Source organism: Pungitius pungitius, chromosome 21 (assembly GCF_949316345.1).
Source record: "Pungitius pungitius chromosome 21, fPunPun2.1, whole genome shotgun sequence".
NCBI lineage: Eukaryota > Metazoa > Chordata > Actinopteri > Perciformes > Gasterosteidae > Pungitius > Pungitius pungitius.
In genome coordinates this window covers 15,268,675-15,293,566 of record NC_084920.1, presented here as the reverse complement: position 1 = coordinate 15,293,566, position 24,892 = coordinate 15,268,675, and the positions used below count along the sequence as shown (strand labels likewise).

Genomic DNA, 24,892 nt, shown 5'->3' with positions numbered 1-24,892 from the left:
TTGCCTGCCATACAACATAATTTATATATATATATATATATATATATATATATATATATATATATATATAGAGAGAGAGAGAGAGAGATGTTACAATGATACATAATATCTCTCTATATATATAGAGAGGATATTATGTACCATTGTACAATAGTGAGTAGATTAGGTGTATTATTCTTTAGGAGCTGTCACAAAGGGCCCAATGATTGCACAATTACAATTTAAGCAGCTTAAAAGATTTAAGATAGTCGTAAAAATGAAGAAAAAAAAAAGTTGGAAGCGCAGATTTAGAAAAATGAATCAAACGTGGGGTCTGAGATTTAAAGTTCATACTTCACACGGTTGGTGTCGTTGTATAAATGTCTCACCCTTCGTCGTGCATCCACAGCAGGTTCGGTCCGAGGACGATGGCGATGTTTCCAGGCGTCATCTTGTTGAACTCCTGGTACTCCGTCAGCTTGGAGAGGAATTTGATCAAATATCTGAGAAAAAATAAAAAAAAATTGTTTAAAATGAAATGAATTTAGCAACTTATTAGAAATAATGAAAGAAATCTAAGAAGAAAACAATATTTAAAAAAGGATGAAATGTTGTGGTAATGCAGGAATCCAGCAGTTAGTTAGTCGTTGGTACTGTGCCACATTCCCACAGACCTACACTAGTATTTATGAGTGATGTAAAGTGAGGAAACATGGGAAACAACAGAACAACAGTGAGCTGTAATCCGCTCCACGTTCCCCACCCTAATGTCTTCAAAACTGTCACCACTCCGTCACACGGTCTGCCGTGTTTCTGGGTGCGAGCAGCTGATCCGATGACTCATCCTGAGCTTTAAGTGTTGCATGAACATCAGGCTGCTCATCTGGACGGGCTGACAGGTTTCAGCGGGCGGGGGGGGGGGGGGGGCGCCCCATTTGTGCGATTTCTACGTTGACAGGGGACACGTCCTGCAGCATCCGCGGGAGAGACGCCGTATACGTCTCTGGGAGAGACGTGTCAATCACAGTAAGCCCCGCCTTGAAGCATCCCCCAGAGTTTCAAAAATGATTTATTTATGTATCACAAATGAAAAAAAACTTAAACTTAACCCCCTGCCACCAAAGAACAAACTTGTTCAACTGGAAAGAAAAAGGAGGAAACCTCCTAAAGAGCAATAGTCCGTCCTTTTATGGAGAGGATAGATTTCATGGCTCATCAGTCCCATGTGAAGCCTGACTTCCAAAGGAGGGGGACTCACTTGAAGTTGCTGTTGTTGGCTGAGTGGAGTTTCTCGCACGCGTTCAGGAGAGCCTGCAGCCTCTGGTCCTGATCTTGAATGCTGCAGGACGACAGAGGGGGAAGAAAAAAAAGGATTAAAGCTCGCCGCCGCCGCGGATCTGCAGACACCGAGCTGGAGACCAGGCGGTACGGACTTGGAGGCCTGGATCCAGTCCTCGTAGAGCTCGTATGTCATCAGCGGCTCGGGGGAGCTCCCGCAGGTACGACTTCAGAGCTCCTGGAGAGAACAAAATAACCAGATTAATGCACATGTTTGAGCCAACAACAATGCATTTGTAATGAAGATGTTCCTGCATGAGCTTATAGTGCATCGCTATTTGATCAGAGCTAATGTCATTTTCTAGTGCTGACTCGTCTTCTTGTTCTTCTCCTTTGGGTCTGCTGGGGAGCGCGTGGGACGGATGTCAAACAACAACATCAGGGCATCCCTCCCCACTAGACAGCCTCTGTGTGTGTGTGTGTGTGTGTGTGTGTTTGCACAGGCCAGTTTCCTGCTAAATAAACGCATTAAATCAGATGATTAAGTCCAAACTACAGTAGATTCGGTTCTAGGTTTACAAGTGTGTGACAATTACAAAAATAAAAGCCTGCTGCCTCTTATTGATGGTGATGGAAGCAGAAGCCCCGGCGGCCCCATCATGACCATCACTCCAGTGGGACCGGGGCACAAATTAGATTTACTGTGGGAGTTAACCCAGTTTAATGTGGGATCATTAGAGAGGCCTCTCTCTTTGTCCACATGCTCCAGTGAGCACAGCCGACGGATTTCATGTTTAATAAAAGGGATAAAATGTAGAAAAAAAAGCGGCGTGTGTGAGGTTGATAAAAGAATTACTGGTTAATTAGGACAACAAGTAGAAAATAAGCAGCATTCTGTGACATCATCCTGCAACTCTTGTTTTTGTCCAAGGTTTTTGTTCATGAGGAGCTGCTCATCCATCGTGAGCATGAAATTAATCTCCTCTTCCGGTACGTCTGTGCTTGTTTTTTTGTTTTTTTTTATAGATTAAATCCAAAGTAGAACTATTTATAGACCTTAACTATGGCAGACCATTTATATTTGGTGTTCGTGGGCTAGCTGCCTTCTCTCTAATGTCCACCAGGGGGCGACTCCTCTGTTTGTGCACAACACTGAGAACGTGAGTTTAGTTTAACATGAGTTTATAGGCGTCTATTTAATAGTAGTTGAGCAGCAATGCTGCCCCCTTTTTTTCGTCTGAATTTCTCTAAATAAATAGTTACAGCTTGTGAGGTTTTCATCTGACAGCAGCATTACGTGTGCAACAAAGATCAATAAAGCTTTTCTTTGTGAGTTTATTGTTGGTGCAGAAGAGGAAGAATCTGTCTGACACACTGATGCCAGTTATATTTGGGGATAGTTAATTAAATATCTCTAATGAAAGTCAAATGAAAACAATGCAAAATGTAATGCATGGGTAATGCATGTGATGCATGGGTTATAATGCAATGCAAGTCGCTTTGGATAAAAGCGTCAGCCAAATAACATGTAATGTAATGTAAAAACAGAACTAAAACAGAAGCAAAAAGCAAACTGGATATTCATCTGTCATGTGTGTCACGGGACCGATGCAGTCGTGTATGTGTAATAAACATAAAACATAGATAATAGCTGCTCTTCTGGAGGGGGGGGGGGGCATAATTTAGCAGGTTGATTATGCCGTTTGTGCGGAGCAGGTGTGCGAGTCAGAAATTAAGATTCCTAACGAGCAGCCGGTCTGACGCCAGCTCATAAATCCACCGGCTCCTCGGTGTGGAGGACGCTAATCGGGTCCCTGGGTGGCAAGAGATGGGGGGGGGGGGGGGGGGGGGGGGGAAGAGGGGGAGGGGGGGGGGGGAAGAGGGGGAGGGGGGGGGGTTTACCTGCGATGGCGTGCGGGTCTGCGGAATACTCCTGAACGTCCAGCACGCCGCAGTCCAAGGACGCCTTCAGCTTCTTCAGCTTGGAGGCCGACGGAGCGATTCTGAACAAACCCTGAGGCACAAAACACGGAGAGTTTCCACCTGGACTCAAAGTAGAAGAGAAGCTGTTCTTGCACAGTACGTTCACCTAGTTTTATGTAAATGGCGCATGGATAGTGTCGCATGGTTTCATGGTCTTTGAATTGGGTTCATACATGACGGAGAAACCTTCCATACATTGAACAAACAGCCGAGTCGCCATCAGACCGATAAAGTAGAAGTCAATTCATTTAAAATGTCAAAGTGAGCTCTTAAAAAACTTTGAACTAATGTGATTAATGCCTTTTAAACTTCTCCAAACATTATCCACGAAGTTAAACAAACCTCGCATTAAGCCTAATGACTGTCTAATGGAAATTAAGATATTCATAATGATATATTTGCCTTTTAATCTCATGAAGATTTGCTTAAGGAAAACATTTACTGGACCCTCAATTCGTCTCCATTAAACAATCACTACAAGCTGCACGGCTCACTGGCTGGATAACATCGCAAAATGACGAATTCACGTGCGATTACGTAGCTTGGACCTCAGAGTTTCTCTTCAGTGTGTGTGTGTGTGTGTGTGTGTGTGTGTGTGTTGCGGTCTGACCTCCTCCTCCATGCCACACTCCAGCAGCATGGTGACACAGGCCTCGATGGGGAAGGCAATATCTCTCCCGCTGAGCGCTAAGTGCTCCTCTAATGGCTTCCCGTAGCAGGGCTTCTCCACCCAGGTCTCTGTCAGACACACACACACACACACACACACACACACACAAGAAATAAAACAGCAGCTCAAGATGCTAATCGTTTCCTCCCGCAAACAAACAGGAAGAACAGAACAGAAACATTTAATGTTACTAAAGATTTGAACGGTGCTTTGACTTAAGAAAACAGGCTGCTTAATAATAATAATAATAATAATAATAATAATAATAATGATATACCCCTGTTACCTTTGTGGTCAAGAAGCACACCTGTCATTTGTGTTGATTATACTTCTAATAATAAATAGTTGACTTCAGGGTTTTAAGGTGTGATTAAATAAGTTTTATTCCAACAGAAGGACCCCAAACTGTGTGTGAAAGGTGAAACACAGGCTCACCCTGATGAGCTTTGATCTGTGGCAACACGCTCTGCAGCAGCTCCAACGACTTCCTGTGGTATTCGGCCTGGACCTCTATCAGCTACACAGAGAGAGAAGAGGTCAGAGGTCAGATGGGGCGGCAGAACATTTCGGAGGGTCGCAGCAGGGACGCAGCCGACTTACTGTCTGGAAGTAGCTTGCATAGTCGATTTCTTTGGCCACAAAGCTGTACATGTCTGCTGATAACTGATCCTGATGAAGGAAAAACAACAACAACAACAACAAATATATCAACACAATAAAAAGGTAAAACAACATCACGGAAGCTCTGTGATTGTGCACGCTGGCTCTCTGGGACACTTCGTGTAGCCGGGCCTTCGTGAAGGTTATTAGTTCATTAACAAAATCTGATTAGAATCTTAATGGAAAAATGTATATATCCAATTAGCAATTGCACGTGAAACTGTCAGGTTGGAGTGCAGGTGCAGGTCGAAGGAGGCAGGACTCAAACGCAGGATTCAAAGTTTTTCAGACTTTATTCACCAAACAAATCCACAGGAACGTGCACCAACGATGAGTGACAAAAGACAATGACGCGACAAGGGACAACAGGCACACGGGGCTTAAATACACGAGGGAGGTGCAGGTGATTGGACACAGGTGGAAGCAATCAGGCAATCACATGACAGGACAGGAAGTGAAGCTCACCCAGAGACACGAGAAAACTACAAAATAAGACAGGAAGAGGACCCAAACCGTGACAGAAACTAAAAATAGTACAATAGAAAGTGTGGATTTCTGGAATATTTCAGATCTGTGAGTATTTTTAATTATAGATACATTCATATAAACTATAGAGCTGAATGAGGAAAACACTTGATGGAGGCCCGAGTGGGAATAACCAGTTAGAATAAAGGTGATCACTGACCCTACAGATCTCCATGCGGTTGGCTGCCTCCTCCATCTCCTCCCTGAGGTGGTCGGCCTTGGCTCCCGATGGCTGCAGGTCTCTGGAGAGTCCTGAAGACTTGGTCGACTGATAAAACCTGGGGAGCACAACATCAGCGTCCATTATTCAGCACGTTTAAGTTGCTCTTTGACTGAAGAGGCGTTGGGTGAAGTAAAGTACAACATGTAGCTCTGGGATGCAGTTAGGATGAAAAGTAGAATCTGCACCTCTGAGATGTAGAGGAGAAGAATCACGTTGCAGGAAATGTAAAAACTCAAGTAAAGTACAAGTACTTTGGACTTGTATTAGTAATTGTGAACAGAACTCTCCCTTTTAACCATGTGAATGTGAATACCAATTCGTGCTCCCTCACTGGACTCCTCCTCCTTATCCTCCTCGACTCAAACCCTCTCTCCGGGGTGGAGATAATGTGCCGCTCTGCCAGAGGAGCTCAGCACAGAGCAGGATGATGGAGGACAGCAAAAAAATAGATTTGGGTCACAAAAAAAACCCATTTAAAACCCTGACCGACTGAAGGAAAATCCCATTTCTCTCCATGTGGTTGTCTGAGGGGACGGGGAGTCAACACAAAGACCCGTTCTGATTGGACGGGACAGAAATCTGCAGCGTTCTAAAGTTAAAAGAGGAGCACTGATTTCATTAATTATCAAACCGTAATTTACTTTTAAACCTGCCGTTTTGTAATACTGTCCGCAATTCACACTGTAATTCTGTAAAATGAACACTGGAACTTTAAGGTAGATGCAATAGAACAACATACAATGCACATATTATATATTATATACGAGTAATTATTGTGTATCACAACTAACAGTTACAATATTTCTTGGTCCTCCCAAAACCTAGATATGAAAAGGACATTTCATTTATAAAAGGATATAAAGGAGTGAAGTATAAATCGGACTCACCGTGTGCGCGCTGAGTCCATGTCCAGGACCAGCTTGGCCAGGTGCTTCCTCTGCTTCTGGATATTTGGGACTTCCACCTGAGGACGGAGCAGAGAGCCGGCATGAGAGGAGGGAACCTCGCTTGTTTCTGGTTGCGTCTCTCCCCCATCCCCCCCCCTCTCTCATGGCGTCTTTCCTTCCTTCCCCGTGGGTGGGTTTGTTTTCCGTACCTCTGCGAGGTCGTACAGCGGCTCCACCACGTCCCCCTCGATGGTGAGCTCGAACAGCATGAGCTCCTGAGCCAGTTTGTCCTGCGTCTCGCCGCAGAGCTTCAGCATCTTCCTGCAGCAGAGAAACAGGGAGGATGAGGAGGATGATGATGATGATGATGATGATGATGATGACGTTCATGTAGTCGTGCACCTTTCTGTGCAAAGTGATACACATACGGTGATGAATTGATACGTTAACGCAGAAAGGAGATGTAACATTGCAACATTCTGCAGATTATACAGATGATCAATAATGACGTGTGTGTGTGTGTGTGTGTGTGTGTGTTCTCACCCGAGGAGAGACTCGTCCCCGAGCACCGCTGCCCCCTCCACCATACATTGTGCTAGTGTTGTGAGAGGAAGCTTCTTCTGCACAAAACACCCCCCCCCCCACAAACACACGGACAAACAATCGATGAGTCGCTCCGCTCGATGTGACAAAAAGAGACAAATGAACCAAAACACACACACACACACACACAATCCATCCTTTCATTCCCTCACACAGTTGGATAGCATCGATTTGTTGGCTGTTGGGGGTTAGATCCTCACCGAGGGCGACCTGACCGACTTCTTGTCCACGTCCACGCCCTGCTGGCCCTGCAGACACGCGGCCAGCTTCTTGTGCGTGCTGTGGGACACCTGCTTCACCAGCTCCAGACGTTTCTCCACCTGCCCCAGTGGAGGGAGAGAGAAGAAGAAGAAGAAGAAGAAGCTCATTTCGTGGCTGAAGCAAGCGAGCATCAATCAGATCGAGATTCAACCTCAGAGACACAGTAGTGAATCGAAGCTGAATGCTCTGCTCTGAGGGGGGGGTATTGGTCACACACACACACACACTTCATTGACATAGTACCTGTAGTAGGTCGTCACTTAATACTTCTGTTTTTTCAGCCCTGCAAGAGAAGAGAAGAACAAAAGGGAGGCTGTTAGGATGGGTTTGATCACATAACTAAACACACACAAACTGCATATAAATACACGGTTTTGTAGCCTGGAGCTGAAAATGTTTACTTCTCATCGGTTTTTAATAAAACTACAAACCCGCTGGAAGTAGAGACTGAAGAATTTGGAATTTTGCAGCAACCAGGAAGCCAGTAAAAGTGGCACTTTAAGAAAGAAAAGAAAATTCCAAAGTACAATTAGATCAAATTAGATTGAGTAAATATTTTGTGGGATACATTTATTTTTTCATCCGCAAAAAGTTAGAAATATAATTAATAAACTACAAATACATGGATCACAAGTAAAGAAAATACAGGTTAATGTGATGCTTCTTATTAGAGCTACAACCAAAGATTCTCCTAATTATTTATGAATCTGATGAATAGTTATGAATTCTTTTAATCTAAAAGAATCATACATGATGAAACATGTTTGCTATCATTTTGAAAAGCCTGAGGTGATTTATTCAAAGTCCTTGTTTTATTTGAACAACCAAAAACAGTCCAAAGACATTCAGTTTATTATCACACATGACACAGAAAAGCAGGAAATCTGTACATCTAAGAAACTAAAAACAAGAAGCTGCAGCTACACAAAAAGCAAGAATGAGACGTGCCCCCCCCCCCCCCCCCCTTTTGGGTCCTTTGGGTCGCAGAGAAATCGACTCCTAGTTGTTTACAGTAAAGAAAGAAGACGTGTGAGGCAGTTTGACCCTTTGAACCCGACCAACACAAACACACAGGCCGTGATGTCACACATCTGGAAGCAGGAGGACGGATTCCTCGACACTCTTCACTTAAAGGAATATTCCAGCAACAAAATAGCTTTAGATGGCGTAAAATAGAACTTAATAGTATATATTAGCGGAAGAAGGACGGACAAGGAAAAAGCTCGTCGACAACAGCGCTGATCCTTTGCAAAACAAAATGCTTACAATGTAACACACACACACACACACACACACACACACACACACACACACACACACACACACACACACACACACACACACACACACACACACACACACACACACACACACACACACACACACACACACACACACACACACACACACACACACACACTTGACCTCTCAGTGGTATTGTTGTTCCTGCATAATGGAGCGGGACGACAGCCGATGATTTAAACGCGTTTGGTTCCAACTGTCGTGTCCTCAATTACCAGCAGGAGGCAAGATCCGATAAAGCGTTGAGCACACGCCCCCCCCACACACCCCCCCACACACAGACCTCCACCCCCCCCCCCCCTTCCAGGGTAATGCATGTGATCCTGAGGGTGTAGCTGCAGCATAATGCACCTGCAGTGCTGATGGATGCACAAAACGTCACAAAAGCAGCTGTGTGCTGGACAAAGGGCGTTTTCAGGGAACATCACAGGTAGAAGGGAACATTTTGACACACGGGGCGTAAATGTTCTGCTGTGAAAACAGACACTTTGAAAAAGAAGTTTGCATATTTGAGGATAAACATCTCAAACTAAAGGCTTTCAATGCATCGCGTTCCCTTGTTAATAGAAACCCGTGGATGCTGCTGCAGAGTCTGTGCATCGCTGCACGTGTAAGGAGAGAAGAGAAGGTCAGCTGTTGATGTTGTGCCGCTGACGTCGTCCCCTCCCGGGATGGGGACGTCATGACGGCAGGACGCAGCTGAGGCAGGGAGGGGCTGAACAAACACATGGCCCGCACTCTGGAGGAGAAGATTGGAATCGGACGTGGACAGAAACGAACGCTTAAATCAAACCGAGTGGTCGCCTTTGAGTTAGAAAAAAAAAAAGAGGGCGACGGACCTTTCATTTGAAGGTCCTCCACTCCCCCCTCCCTCCCCCCCCCCCTCTCTGTGCAGCTTTCTGTTAATTGTTTGACACGTGAAGGGCGCCGCGGCGTCCCCAATCGCAGCCTCAGCGGAGCACGGCCAGGACTTTGCTGCCGCATCGGCGTCTGTCGTCACAGCCGGGATTCCCCTCGGGGGGGGGGGGTAAAAAGTGAATTGCTGAAGGGTCAGAGGTCAGCACGCAGCCTCAGACCTTCACCAATCGGCTTTCTTGTTGTGAAAAAGGCACAACGCGTCATGTTTAGTTCCATTCCAGGCCGAGAGGAAAGCAAAATCCATACCATAATAAGCCAAGGGGCAGTAGATCTTACTGGTCTCATTGAAATGAGACGTCTCTCTAGAGTTGGTGTTTGATCCTCCTCATGTCGACATACGAACGGCTCATTCTAAGCGAACGATTAACAGAACCCTTTTAGACGATGATACACAAATAAAAACACAATTCTGAGTATGTGACACACAGTGTGTGGCCCTTTACTGAAGAATAATCAGTGTGCACCATTTAAAAATCCTTCCCCATCAGTGTTACTGTGACAAGACTCCCCATATTCTTCCAATCTATAATTAATCATAATTAATTTATTCAAAGATGTGCTTTCAAAATGTTTGTTGAGATCTACAGAATCTGTTCTGGATCAAGGGTTCACATCAATATTTAAATCAAGTCGCCCCTCATTATTCATTTTTTAAGTAGTTCTACTACTGCTGATCTCCTCACAAGGTGCTCTATGATCATTGTTGATTTATTTGAGTCATTCATTTTGAGGAATGTGCTGCTCATTGCTCCCCCTCTAAAGAACCCAGGGATAAATCCTGAGGAGACGAAGCAAACACAAACCACCCGTGAGACGTCAGACCCTCCACTACCCGCCCCGCCATTCTTCTTCTCTGGGTTTGGAGAAGCCGTCGTGTTCTTCGGCTCCTCGACAGCACGATGAATGAGTTCAGGTTCAGGTTCGCACCGGCTTGATGTATTTAATGTGTGGTTCAGTCCCTCTTAAGGAGGTTCAGGAGCGATAAATCCCTGAGGAGAAATGTTGCAGGTGAAATCAGATTACCCAGCATGCTTCTCTCCCACCGCGAACCGAGGGAGGGGATGGGAGGTAGGTTGTGGTTGCCATGGCAGCAGGTGTTGCAGGCAGGCAGGCGACGGAGAGGATGGATGAATCTAACGTGTGACGGAGGAGGGGGGGGGATGGGGGGGGGGGGGTCGAGCTCTGCATCCGTCAGAGAGACAGGAGATGAGATCAGTATCTTCCTGTACATTCACACACACACACACACACACACACACACACACACACACACACACCAAACGTCTTCTTTTGCTTTCAAGGTCATGTGCCGTTCAGCGGTTCAGAAGATCTCAGACCATCATCAAGTCTCAGATGATGGTGACTCCGCCCGCGTGTGATGGAGATAAACTCCTCGAGTGTTTCCGTCTTCGCACATGAAAGATTTCAAATATCCATTTTTCCAACAATGTTTCTCTGGATTCTATTTTCAGGCACATTTCACCAAACCGTGAACATGAAACGCAGGACAAACCGACTTTTCCCGGCACACAGAGCTGGATGCTGGATCCAAACTGAAGACAAGTGACGTGGACAGAAGATTAGAAGCATTGGACTTTCACAATGAGATGAAAACTACTTTCGTATCGTCAAATCAGAGGCGGCAGAACGCTAGCTTAGCTTAGCATAAAGAAGCAAACTGTAAATTGTAACGGTAGATAAAATAAACGGTCATCACAGGCTGTGGCAGCAGGGAGTGTTGGACAGTTAGATTTATTCAATAACACTAATTAAAAAGGTTTAAAATGTATGTCGTTTTTGGCAGAGGGAGTCGTCTTGTTTTTCTTACAATAGAACATCACAGCAGCTAATGTGAGAAGAACTGCTGGTTAACATCTAAAAGGCCTTCTTCAACGTGATCGGACCAGATAATTCAGCTGTAACGCACACACACACACACACACACACGCACACACACACGCACACACACACACACACACACACACACACACTTTTAAAGGAGATCCCCCATGAAGACATTCAGCCTTGTGGACCACCTTGACGCTGGTGCTGCATGACAAACAGCTCCGACACAAGATAACAAAACAAACCTCAGGGCTGAAGCCCCCCCCCCCCCCCCAAAATAATCTAAATGCCGCTCACAGCCAAAAGTTTGGAGCGTCCCTCGAGAGACTCCCCTCCCCCCCCCCCCCCGGAGGAGAGCTGAATCCCACGGCTTTTTTCTCCCGATGCCCGGAACAATTCCAGACTCATTGCAGATTCAGCCGGAGTAACACCCCCCCTGCACACCCCCTGCCCCCCCCCTGCAGGCCACACCGATCGACACTGGTGGAAAAAACACAACAAAACAATCTACCGCAGGAGGTGGTGCTGCTTTAAAGCCTCACACGGCTTCACTCGGGAGGGGTAGGGGTGGGGGGGGGGGGGGGGGGGGGGGCAGGAAAGCAGACAGAGGTGGATTAATGGAGTTTATGTAGACGATGAGCTGGACCTTATCACCAGATCACAGAATGACAGCTTCAAAAGATTAGAAATAGATTCATTATCAACACAAAAACCTTTACTTGATAAGATCATTTCTTCCTGTTGATGGACTGCTCTGTTTAACTTGTCCGATTTGAGGGTTTCTTTAAAGACGCATAAATGAAGCAGCTGACTTTAACTGATCCCTCATCACAGATGTGCACGGTGACGGCCGCAATCCAAAAATGGCCACCGCCGAAAAGTATTCTTTTAGACCCAAAGGCTCGGGGGAGGGGGAGGGGGGGGGGGGGGGGGGCGGTTTCCTGCTGTCACTCACAGAGGAAACAGATTCCACAGGATGAGTAATGGACCCAAAAGCGCCGTTCTGCAGCGACGACGGCGCCGCCGGGAGAAGGACGAGCAGCATTTAACTCTTAATTTGTTTAACTCATTTCTTTTCTTTTTCCAGTTCCAGAAACCAAATAATTTAGCTTACAATTGTTTCAGAAAAACGTACCTCAAGAATTTCAATAGAAGGGATTAAAGTTTGTCTGAGCTGCATCGGTTTGGACTCACTATATGTGACTGTCACACACACACACACACACACACAGACACACACACTACGCATAGATACAAACTCCGTCATGAGGGAGGAGACAGCGGGCATGAACTCAGGCGTTACTGCAACACTGATGTCATGTCTCACTGCCACATTAATTAGCCATCGGACATCTGTTTCCAGATGTTTGAGAGAGTCACACGGAGGGGAAGCACATCGGAGCGGACTCATAAAACCTGTTTTCTCTAAAAAAAAAAAACACTGATGAGTCTTACTTTTGTAGTGCAGAGATCGGTAAATGCAAAAATTGGGACAAATTAGAGCAATAAACAGCTTTAAATAAATTTGCCTTTTCTAATATGGAGGTGAAATTCAAATGACATGTTGTTCGCACAGCTGTTTGCGGGGAAGGTCGCTGAACCAGAAGCCGACGTTCTGTTCTCAATGAAATACAAAAACATTGTGCAGCTGTGTGCAGGTTCCTGAGGAGCAACGTGAGAAGATGTCTCTGACTTGTCTTCTGCACAACATCCTCACGTTCACTTGAATCCACATGGTTCGACCAACTCAGGTTTTGTGTGTCTCGTCCGTGTTGTGATGCCACATTTAACCTTCTGACAACAGAAATAAGTGTAGTGAAACTGACGATTTGATGATTTTCTTTTCTTCTTAATTCTCGTAATTGTCACATTTAAAGCAATAGTTACAACTCAATTATGGAAAATGCAATAACATTAAGAGAAGATCAGTGCTATTTAACTACTTCTAGGGTGAAAATGACTTTTACAGGTCAGATTGCAATAACACTGCATATATATATATATATATATAATATGTTTTTAAGTCACAATGTCACAATAGAGATCAGCTGGCAGGTGAAATCCAGATTAGACTGAGTGTATGTTGGGAAAATTCAATTAATGTTCTGTCTTAGTGGACAAGGTCTGTGACCTTTTGAACTGACACGTAGCGTTTCGGGATAAACAAGATGATTTTATCAGGTAGGAGCAGGATAGTGACTCCAGGAACTGTAAGGTTTGTTGGACTTGTCCATCTCCTTCAATCATGAATAACAATGATCTCTCTCTCTCTCTCTCAGTTTCGGACAGGAATCCTTTGAGAAGCTTTGATGCATGACATGTAAACATTTGACATGCATATGTTTTTTTTTTAACTGTTTATCGTTCGATGTTCAATGACTTCACGCTGAGTCACACACGCGTCGTATAAATAACCTCAAGCTTGGTGAAAATTCACGTCGTTCTGCTAAACGTCTTCGGGGGCCATTACATCGCTCCTCCCCCCTCCTCGGAGGAGGAGACCAACAACGGGTCCCATTTACTGTGGAGAAGTCATGAGTGGGCTTCATCAGCGAGGAACACAGGGGGGGGCATTGAGGCCGACGCTGAAAGCCGTGAAAATCGAGGATCCCGAGAAGAAGCGTCTTGTGACGGCGGTTCATAGATCAGTAGAAAGCCACACCGGCGGATCTGCAGTAAATACATTGTGGCGTTCAACCTCAGGCCGCATTGGGGGGGGGGGGGGGGTCCTCTGATCATCTGTCAGCCCTCAACGAGGCGCTCTCAGAGCATATGCACACATATACACATGTATATATATATATATACACATACATACATAGATACATAGATATAGATGCACACGTGCTGCCGCTGAGATCCAAACTGAGGCGATTGGGTGCGTTTACGAGGCCTCAGATGGAGCAGCGTGGTCACCTGGTTGTTACGGCGTGTGAACACGTGCGTCATGTGCATGTGACCACTTTGGCCAGGTTCATTCTCGCCAAGCAGGAATTTAAGTGTCTGGGACTTTCATACCGTACTGCATTTAAATTGAATCTCTGACAGGTGGATTATCCTTGATGAGAAGTCTTATTGTTTCTTCTCAAAAGGCCCTGCACACACACACACACACACACACACACACACACCCACATGGGTATTTATTTTTGTTTCCGGTCGACAGGTTTGTCCTGTTCGTCCTGAACAGAAGTCACATTGTGCTTTATAAATTTGTGCCACGTCTAGTTTGTAGTATTTATATTCTGATATCGCTAGATCCCATTTTGACCAAATAACCACAAGCATTTTAGTTTTCAAGTTGAAGAATAAAGAAGGAAATTTGGTTTCAAGCATCAGGTGTGTTATTTTAAAGCAGATACGTTGCAAGCTGTGGAAGTTTCTTTATGCTTTGAGATGGTAAAATAGATTTCTTCTTCTCCTCCAGTTTCAGTTACGGAACCTAAATAATCTAATTTCTCTTTCGTTCTATTGTGCAGTGCCAAGTAGCTGAAGAGATACGTGTAATATTGATGTTAATTAAACACCTTCCCTACCGTTCCGCATAATGAACACTAATCATGTCAAATAAGAATCAGCAAACAGGCTTCGTGGAAACGAAGCTCCTCGTCACAGTAATCACGGTACAGCAGGAGGAGGCTAATGACCGGCCACAATAACTCAGCAGCATTGATTTGAGCCGGAGGTTTCAAAAGTGTAATTCGCCAACCGTGGTGACGTCAAGGCAGCTTCTCGTTGAAAATCAATGCTTTGAACAGCTATCGTTAGCATTCACGGCTGCTTCTGTCTTCCAGTTTGGTGACCCGCTACGGCCCAGGTCCACTTTGACTCTCGGTGGAGAAGTGCTGAGGCAAAGCTTCCTGTGATTGACCCGCAAAGGCAATTAATGTCCCTGCAGCCCATTTTACGATAAGGTGGATTTCACAGGTTAAAACCCGACGTGCACCATGAGCTTCTCCCTCGCAGGAGCCGCTGTGACCGAACCACTTTGTGCAGCTCCGTCAAAGGAGGCCTTTCCTTTCTCACACTGCAACACGCACATGGAAGCACAGCACGAGTCTCCCTCTCTCTCTCTCTGCGCTTTACCGTCATCTCAAGGAACCCCCACGGCGCCTGATGAAAAATACAACATGAAGCAAAAACCTCACCTCGGGCTCCTCTGAGCTCCTCTGGGCTTTTTTTCCCCCTCGGACCTGTTGCTATTTGTTGCGTCAACGCACTGGCCCGGATGACGTAGAAACCATTAACGAGAGAGAGAGAGAGGGGGAGAGGGATATATATATATATATATGGCGCTTCCCCCCGCGAGGTCTTCGCCTCCTCGCCGCGACCCACATTCCACATTCTGTGAGGGTGAAATATTAAACGCCGCGAACGCAGCCGATGGGGATGGAGGCCGCGTGTCGCGTTTGGAGACATTCAATATTTTAACAGCGAAAACAATATGTCGCTACCGTTTTCAAAATGTCAGCCGGGGTATACACACAACCTGCCCCCCCCCCCCTCATCTGTCCTCAAACACACACACAAAAGCAAAAGGCTCATGAGGTGAAGCTACGTTGGTCAGCGGCGCCGCCGTAGCTGCAATTCAGCACAAAATGCAGAGCGGATGGGCGGAGGCAGGAAAAGAGAAAAAAAAAAAAAAAAGACTGCGCATTTACAATCTGGGGGAGGAAGACTGTGAAGACAAACACACCAGAGAAGGGTCTGCTTCGCCGCATGCGGCCGGAGGAGCACCTGCTACGTTATTAGGGAGCATATGTTGCTCTTCTCGGCCACGAGTCACCAGTCAGGCCGCTTCGCTGCAGGAGGGTCCAAAGAGAGGCAGCGACGTGCGAAACTACGACTACTCTCTGACTTTTCCTTAAGTGGCATCATAATGTCACCGTTTCAATGTATCCAGTACCTTGTTTTATGAGCAAATGTTGTGGCTGTTTAATGAAAACTGAATTCTTCCCCGTGGCCCACGAAGCCACAGAAGGCCATCGTTATATAAAAGAGACTGGAAACGAGGTCAGTTTGATGTTTGATGTTTGTTCAACTAAAAACTAAAACAGAACAAAGCTCTCGCCTGCGCCCTGCGAGCGATTCTAGTAAAATAAACTGACAAGTTCAGTGCAGGAAACCAGTTATCAAACTCATGAACACATCCCGTTGTCACAGAGTAACATGTTTGTACCTGACGAGTCTCTTTCTTTTATCTCAGTATTTGGTCTCCACCACCAAATGTGTCTCTTGAGCTGCTCAACGCTTCTATCAGAGATCGGAGCGCTGCATTAATCCATCTTGAGATGTTTGAGAGGAGACGGCGGGGGGGAAGCTCGGATGTGTGAGTCATCCGCTGCATCTTCTACCTCCGTCGCAGGCTCGGAGAGGAACGACTCTGTTTGCATCCGTTGCACATTCAAAGATTTAAAGGGCAACGCGCACTCTCCTCGTATACAGCGCTAAAACAACTCGATCAATCAAATGATGGAAAAAGAAGAATCAGCGGAAGAATCAACAGTCAAAATGACAGTTGTATCTCAGGTAAACACATCATGAACTGCTTCGGCTTCTCGCCTGCTTGGACCCCCCCCCCCATGTGGATGAATGTTTAAAAGGGGAGTTGGGTGTTTCCTGGAGACAGTCCCATGCAGTAGGAGTTCCCTTTCCATGAGTCAGCTGCTGAGTCATGTAGTTGCACTCAGGAGTGCAGGTTTTAAACCACACAATGCAGATAACGTGTCCAGACTCCTGAACCTCTGTTTTTTTTAATGCAATTTTGAAGAAATAGGAAACAACTGAAAGTAAGTTATTTATATAGTTTGTTAAATAATATGTGCGTGTATAAACATATGCAGTTTTTCTTTTTATTCTTAATTTTTGTGCTTCTTATGTAAGATTTGAAAAAGCCCCCTTGACTGCATTGTTTCTTGTTTATAATTTTATCCATGAACAATTTATTCTTTTTGTCTATAAAATAACTATAATCAGCCGTTTCTAGAACGCATTGCGGCATATTAAAACAGTTCATTTATTTGTGGCTCAATTTGCATAATGAAAAATGAAAAAGAGGCCGATCCTCACATTAGTGAAACCATGCAAAGCAAATGTTTGGTGCCTTTTTGACTGATAAATGACTGAAACAACTACTTAACTTTATTGATACGGCTCCCCACACCTCGTTCCATTATTAATGGAGGGGATTACAGGTGGAGCCTCGGCTGAGGGTTTGCTGAAAGGTTTCACAGCAGGGTGGTGACACTGAGATGTTTGATTGATTGCACCACAGCACACTCCCGAATAAAGCCTTGTCCAGCAGAATTCATCAACCGAGACCTGTCAATCACAGTGACCCCCATCTTAAATCATACCCGGCCGTATGATCTATTCGACTCTAAATGGTTCATAATTCATCATTGCAATTGAAAGCCAACCACTGATGGTTTTATAACTGCTGCACTGATGCTCACAGGATATTTAGAACCAAAAGCAACGTTCAAACTTCAGTAAAGACGGCAATGAAATACTAGTGCACGCGTTTTATGACGACTGAAGACATCGCGGGGCTCCTGCAGAGGAGGACGCACTCCAGACGGAAGACCAACCCTTATTTAACGACCACGCGATTGACCTTCAAGCTCGACTCCGTGGGTTTATTTGCGGGTGTGTTTGTGAGGGGGGGGACAACAAGGAGGTTTAAAGGTTTAAAGACACTTGAAGCATGTTTACATCTCAGACACGATGGGCCACGTCTTAATGACAGCACTTCTTAAAAAAAAAAATGAATGGGCTCGTCCGCATCTCAAGAAAATTTTCCAGCCGGTCTGAGCCCATTGGTTCCTTGGGGGGAAATATTTATTTAATTCTTTTAACAGCTGACCCCCTTTGGTTTTCGTTAAAGAAACAAAAGTGCATTTGTTCCAGGACTATTTTCAGCGGCGGATGAAGCCACACTTGGTGCTGTAGTGAGTATTTGGGGCAGCGAGTCAGAATACAACCAGAGGGTGTGTGTTCGTGGTGATAAAGGAACAGCAGCCAGGCTCACGCATGGGTTTTTAATGAAGCTCGCACAACACTTTGAGGGATTCCTTGTTGATTTTGGTCTTGCATGTGAAGTGGTCCTCTTCGTCCTGATGCCCCTTGTCTCACACGAGGCGGATGACAGTGACACCAGAGCGTTGCGGTTTTTGGCTGCTCATTAAAGTTTAAAAAAAGACGCCGAAGCAACGCGGTGGCTTACTGGCCCACACCTTCAAAACCATGAGATGAGATAAGATAAAACAATACTTTTTATCAGTGGGATGGCAGGATTACAGCAGCCGATTGGATGGTGCACACAAACAACAGCAAAGAGCAATATGTTGACTCCATTGCGGTATATTGGCAAATTTACTGTCTGGTCAACAGGGCGTGTTTCTGGTTCTGAATGAGACATCAGAATGTGGCCACTGCTTCCCAATTTCGTGTCCATTACAGCAGTAGAAATACTGCTGCAGCACTGGGAGTGTGTTACCAACACATACGCACACATACACATACACACACCTTCTCCCTGTGTGATGTCATTTCCTACAATGCTCAGGCTCTGAAGCTAATTGTTTTTGATGGTCCTTGGAGGCTGTGAGCTGTTTTTAAAAGTGAGGCGGGACCCCGTTACAGCTGAGCTAATGTTTCCAGGACAGCTGTGATTTGGACAGACACACACGTCAGCGCCAGCGGAACCGCGGGACCCTGGTTGACGTGGTGACACGGGTTTGTGCGCCATGTGGTCAACACACACCCACACACCCACACACACACACACACACATACACACTCACTCTTTGTACTGCCCGTCTGTCTTCATGCACAATGTGTTAAGTACACAACTAATGGAAAGGCCCTTGTGAGTTCCTCCAATCCAGTTGTTTCATCATGGTTTGGGCCACCTCAGTTCCAACGAGTATTTAGTATTTTCCAAACCTTTTAAATAAAAACAAATACTATTTTTCTATGTTGTCATGAGCTGCAACAGCACGGCCAAATGGGGTTTGTGCTTCTGTCTGCCGGCTCCTACATGGCTCAGCAGCAACCCAAAGCAGCGCCTCCATCATCACACTCCAGTGACTCCATCAACGCTCCACCGACGGTGGTATCTCCCTCAGTGACTCCCTCGTCAAGTCAAGAGAGAAGTTGTTATTTCCTCATAGGCTTCTATGGGACCAGCGGAGTTGGTGGTCAGCTTCCAACGGCCCACAGGAACTCCTCGTCGACAGGATCTATCGAGCACAAACTCGGGACAGGTGGGCGAGCCAGACACACACGTCTTCTCTCCTCCCACGCAGACACTGATGCCTTTTAAATGACACTCGTGATGAAACGCCTCCCGACCGCTGCGTGAATCAGCGAGAGGTGCGACGCCTCCCTCCGTAAACATGAAGCCAAGCGGCTCACGGCGCCGAGCTTCACCAGCCGAAGCATTCCATGTCCCTCCCAGGACGGCGGTGTTCACGCCTCGCTGTGAACGCTAATCACGCTCCAGATCGAGGAGGCCAATCAATTATCAAATCCGGAGGATGTTGTTGGAATTAGCACTCGCACACAGCACCGTGTTTGACGAATGGGTTCGTTATCTTTCAGCCGAAGAGGTCCGGCTGTCGAGGAGATAAATGTTTATACATTACTTATCACCCCGTCCACATCGAGCCTTTTGTGCATCTTCTGATGTGTTTGTATTCTCAAACCTCGCCTCCAGAGCAAGACACTGAAGGCGCAGCACTTACGGGGTGTCAACGAGGTCGCAACGACAGCGACCTTCCGGGGGCCTGTCGGGCATCACACGAGGGCCAACGAGGACCTACGTGGACCGAGAAGTCGAAGTACAAGCCCCTTTTTGTCTATCTCCAATACACACACACACACACATACAAAAAAATGTGAATGAGAAGGCGATTTAAAAATACTCTGCAGTGGAAGTGACGGAGCCAAAAGAGGATTAGGCCTGTGCGACCCCCCCCCCCCCCCCGCCCTCCGCCATAACCTCGCTGTGCTCGCACAGTTACACATTTTCATTCAGGCGCACAGTTTACGCAGCATTACGCGGGATTATCGGTGCAGGCGGACTGTTTCTAGAGATGAATCTGGCTACGTCTGAACCTCTCTCGACCTACATTCTGAACCGATGCAGCAGCAGCAGAGTCGTCCTGAAGCGAGACGCTTCGCTGGTTTTAGGATGCTCGTGTTTGCCTGTGACATCTTATGCGAGCTCCAAATGTTGCTCCGATGTTAAAGAGAGGCATAGAAATGAGAAAAAAAAGCATTTAAATGTTTCCATTTGCTGGGATGCAATTCCCTGCACAAGATGGAAGGAGAATGGTTGTCGATCATCTCCCTTGGTGGAGGGGGAACGTTGCAGGTTAGGAACCACTCTGACTGCACAATGTGTACTTGAGGAGTTGCATTGTTAGATGAATGTTTACGATAATGTGATTTCGGTGTATGCAGAGTCGCCGATGACCTCCCCAGAGCCATTTCTCATATCAGGACATTTTCTTATGCTATTATCTGCAGGACGTCTACTTATGTTATCTGTATTGCATCACTATGCTTCAATAGGCCTCAGAACTCCTGGTACTAACAGGTCCGTTCTGAAGAGGTTTAAGGAGAACTTTCATTTTCTCAAATATTGATTTTTCACAAACGCAATTTACAAAGTCAATACCATAGACATTATAGAGAAGTGCACGTAGTCATGGTGACGTCACCCATTGGTTTGTGGGCCGATGTTTTGAAGCCTCGAGTTCGGGTTTTTGCCAACACCAACTTGGATTACAGCCGTCGCAAGAATGCCTTTTTTTTTTTTTGCAAAAGATGAATGAGAGTTACCTGTCAACCAGGTGGTATTTGGTTCCTAAACCAGCGGCCCGTGAGAAACCTGCAAAGCGAACCAGGTGACGCCGACCGCCGAGGTCACAGACGGAATACCATCGGTTACCTGCCGGGCCGGCGGTCCAAATGTGACTAATCGCCCAGCTGTTTCTCTTCAGATGATACAGGTTAGAGCTCATTACTGGGATGTTGCGCCTCGCCGGGCAACGGTGCACCGCCTCAGATGAAGGGGAACAAGCGCACACACACACACACACACACACACAACTATTTTATGTTTGTATTCACAAATAACAGATCGGTTTTATCAGTTAAAGTGTTCCAACACCAGTGAATCACAATTCCAGTTATTTTTATATTCATATATTATAGTTTTTTTTTTTTTTTTTTATACTAATAGGTATGATTTCTGATTCTTCCGCCATGCCCACACTTAGCCATGTCCAGGAATTAGCTTGCAGCGAAATATCTTTTCTAATGGATCGCCATCAGCAGCCCGAGTGTGGCCGAGCGAGCTGCACCCGGCGTGCCGTAGTCATTGGTTACCACCGTCGACCAACACGGTCACAGTGCACACCTTAAATCACCTCGGCGGCGGTGGCTCCAGGGAGAACCCGGAGCCAGTCATCCGGGCTGCCAATTAACCCGTCTACTGCTCCGACAGCTCCTCTTGAAGAGAAACACCGATTGTGTCCGTTTGGATTCGATGCAATGATCAAACAACGCTTGACGCCTAAATTGCCGAAAGGTTGCTGCGACGACGTAACAACGTGGCCTTTTTTTCCCCCGTCTCTGGCTGAGAGGGGAGTGGACAAATAGAAGGAGAGACAAAGACCCGACGACACCCATTGAGCACGAAGCGGCTGCACCTTCAAGCGCGAGTCCTCCCCGCCACACAGCGCTTTGGCCCGCAGGCGCCGAAGGAAAACAATACACGTCACTTCCCCGTGTGACAGAAGAGCTTGTTTTCAAACTGTAGGCGACAGAACGGGTCATGTGGGTTTCGACTATTTTCGGGCCCGAGAGATATCAAACTCAGGGGAACCAACACACTGATAAGAACTAAATCACATAAACCTAAACAACATTAATCTAAAGCATTCTCACATTTGCATAATACCTGATTGCAGCTTTGTGTGCTCAGGACTTACGGGGATTAATCACTTGTGCGTTCATCAGCCCGTCACGTGTCACCGTGTTTCAGGCGGTGAAGATGACCTGGCCTTTGACTTTCTGAATGAAACTAGGAACCATTCTCAAACAACCTTAATTCTGACAATCTATTGTGTCAGATACATCTTGAATATCAGTTGAAAGCTGTGTCAAAATATGATTCTGACTGACATTCGTGCACGCAGGAAAGACTAGAATACGTCCACATTAAGGACACAGAAGAAATAACATCTATAACCTTGAGCTTTTACTCGTTATTTATTGGAGTTCCCCAGGGCTCTATTGTTGATCCTCTTTTGTTTGAACTTTTTTAATGATTCCATTACGACGTATTCTGCAGAGAGGACGTTTGGCATAATATAATAATTATGTTCCATTCTCTAACTGTGAATGTGGATTCTGCTACAGCTAAAACTAATAATCTCAAAGGAATAGTTTCTCGTTTTGGGAAATGTACGCTAAATAGGAAGCTGGATTGGAGAGGGGAGACAGTTAGCTTAGCATTAAACTGCTATCGACACCTCTGAAGCTCAGTCTTAAAAAGGGTGCAAATTCCTTTTTAGCTTCCGTGAGAATCGGGCAAGCAACTCTAGGGGGGGGGGAAAAGCAGATAATAAAAGCACATTCATTCGCCTGCAGTTATTCCTTTAGACAAAAACGTCTCCATGCTTTTATTTCCATAAAACAAGACAAACGCATCCTCGAGTGACTTCATTGGCAAACGCTTTGCCCGGGAATGAACGGGGATCCAATGCCCGTTTCATCCCCTCCAACCACACTGCATCCAAATCAAAACATTCCGCGTCCGTCAACGGTGACGCGCTTCCCCCCCGGATTCAGAGGAGTAGGACCAACGCGCGGCCCCGCGGGGGGGGGGAAGAACCGGTGGAGCCACGCTGCTGCTCGGGTACCACGTCGGCTGCCTCCCTCATCGGTGTGCGGGTACGCTCCTCCCCCCCCCGATGGGCTCGATCGAGCTCTGTCTCACAGACGCACGCGCGCACACGCACACACACACACGCACGCGCTCACACACACACACACACACACACACACACACACACACACACACCGCAACTGTGACCTCCACTGACAGTTCATGCGTTCACCAAATAACCGAATAAGAGATGCCGCCCCCCCCCCCGTCGGCGAAGTGAGTGTGACGCGGTCGGCCGAACCCGCGCCGTGGCTGCCGCGTCGCGCCGCGTCGCAGCCAATTAAGTTAAAAAAAATGCGCCACATCGTCACGCCACGAACGCGCGCTCCGCACGATGCGGCTCTCACCTGCCCACAGTCTGGTTGGCGAGCTGTCTCATCCGGTTGAACTGCTTCTTCATCTTGGGTTCTTGTGCGTTACCAGCGGGCGGTAGAGCCTCTCCGCATATCGCATCGAGGTGGAGGACACACGTCAGATCTCTCCGCGGCTGGTCTACAGGCCGCCGACGGGGGTCAGTCTTTAAACCTCCGACGCCTTCTCAAACATTCGGGCTTGGAGCTGAAGATCTGCTCATATTTTGACGCCGATGTGCGTCTCCGTCCTCCCGCGTCGCGCCGCGCTGCTCCGGAGATGCTGGACCGACTCCTTCCACTCCCCCTTCTCCCACGAACACTGACAGCTCTCTCTTCTCTCTCCCCCCCCCCCGGTGCACTGTGGGAAATGTAGTTTCGTTATTATCTCACGTTGAGCGATTCCAGAAGAACAAAGACGTCTTTTTTTCCTCCACATGTCCTCAAAAATGTAGGAGATAGATATGGTGCTGAAATAAATGATTAATGTTCAAATCCTTTATTGATCTCCAGTACCATTTATTTTCAAACTATGACAGAAGAATTGAGGAGATGGCAAATTAATCTCAGTATTATTCAAATTTGATGTCCACGTAACATAGAAACTATAGAAGCTGATGTTTTTCTACTTAAAATCTATGAAATGAAATGTAACTACAAATTAAGGGCGGCGTCGGCCAAAGGTTTCCAATTTACAGTCAGAGACCCCCAAAGTGGCCCGACCATAAGTCGCAAGTATATTAAATAGTAAGAATGAAATGATGAATATTTGCTATTAGCCCTTAAGAAGTCTTCAAATCCTTCAAAGTAACATCTAGCTTTAATTAAATAACTTGTTTCAATACGGAGGCTGTTCCCTATTGAGTTGGTCACAAGTCGACAATGATTTTTATCAGGAAGACAAAAATGATTTAGGCAATTGCTTCTCTAAAACCCACATTAAGAATGGTTATATAGTAATAGTCCTATTCATAGCCAACAAATAGGAAATGTCAGTAAATCTGAATATTCATGAGGACATTGTTAATCGTCCATGTGATTTTCCATCACCAACAGCTTTAACAGCTATGTCGCAGACATAAAGTGTGAACTTCAGATTCACAGAATGTGATGATTGGTGCGACGATTCAGTCCAAGCAGGCAAACAGCATCACCTTGTGGCTGTCAGGGTCAATTAGAGCAAATTCCTGCGCACTTCTTTTTGATGTGGAGGAGCCGCAGTGATGACACCACTGTGGTGTGGGACCCACGTGCAGCCCTAATGCAAAGTGGGAAAAATACAGGTCTAAATTAAAAGAAATCGGTGAAAGGACTTCACTTTTAGGAGTTTATATTTTAAAATATGTTTTAAGGTTTGTATATGTATTATATGTATATTTGATACAGTACCAGTTAACGGTTTGGACACAATTTCTCATTGAGTTGAAAAAGTCTCAATATTGACTG

At 46.0% G+C, this 24,892-nt stretch overlaps 1 protein-coding gene across 1 annotated transcript in view; it reads right to left on the bottom strand.

Moving 5' to 3' along the window:
• LOC119212810 (rho GTPase-activating protein 44-like) overlaps positions 1 to 23,794 on the bottom strand; it is a 33,499-nt gene extending 9,705 nt beyond the window's left edge. The window contains 15 exon segments of the mRNA XM_037463595.2: positions 369 to 482; positions 1,238 to 1,318; positions 1,413 to 1,465; positions 1,467 to 1,495; positions 3,160 to 3,271; positions 3,851 to 3,978; positions 4,346 to 4,427; positions 4,511 to 4,579; positions 5,256 to 5,373; positions 6,206 to 6,282; positions 6,415 to 6,526; positions 6,749 to 6,825; positions 7,009 to 7,128; positions 7,313 to 7,352; positions 23,444 to 23,794. Of these exon segments, the coding sequence (XP_037319492.2) occupies positions 369 to 482; positions 1,238 to 1,318; positions 1,413 to 1,465; positions 1,467 to 1,495; positions 3,160 to 3,271; positions 3,851 to 3,978; positions 4,346 to 4,427; positions 4,511 to 4,579; positions 5,256 to 5,373; positions 6,206 to 6,282; positions 6,415 to 6,526; positions 6,749 to 6,825; positions 7,009 to 7,128; positions 7,313 to 7,352; positions 23,444 to 23,496 (1,265 nt within the window). The 5' untranslated portion in view covers positions 23,497 to 23,794.
• Positions 23,795 to 24,892: the final 1,098 nt, after the last annotated feature.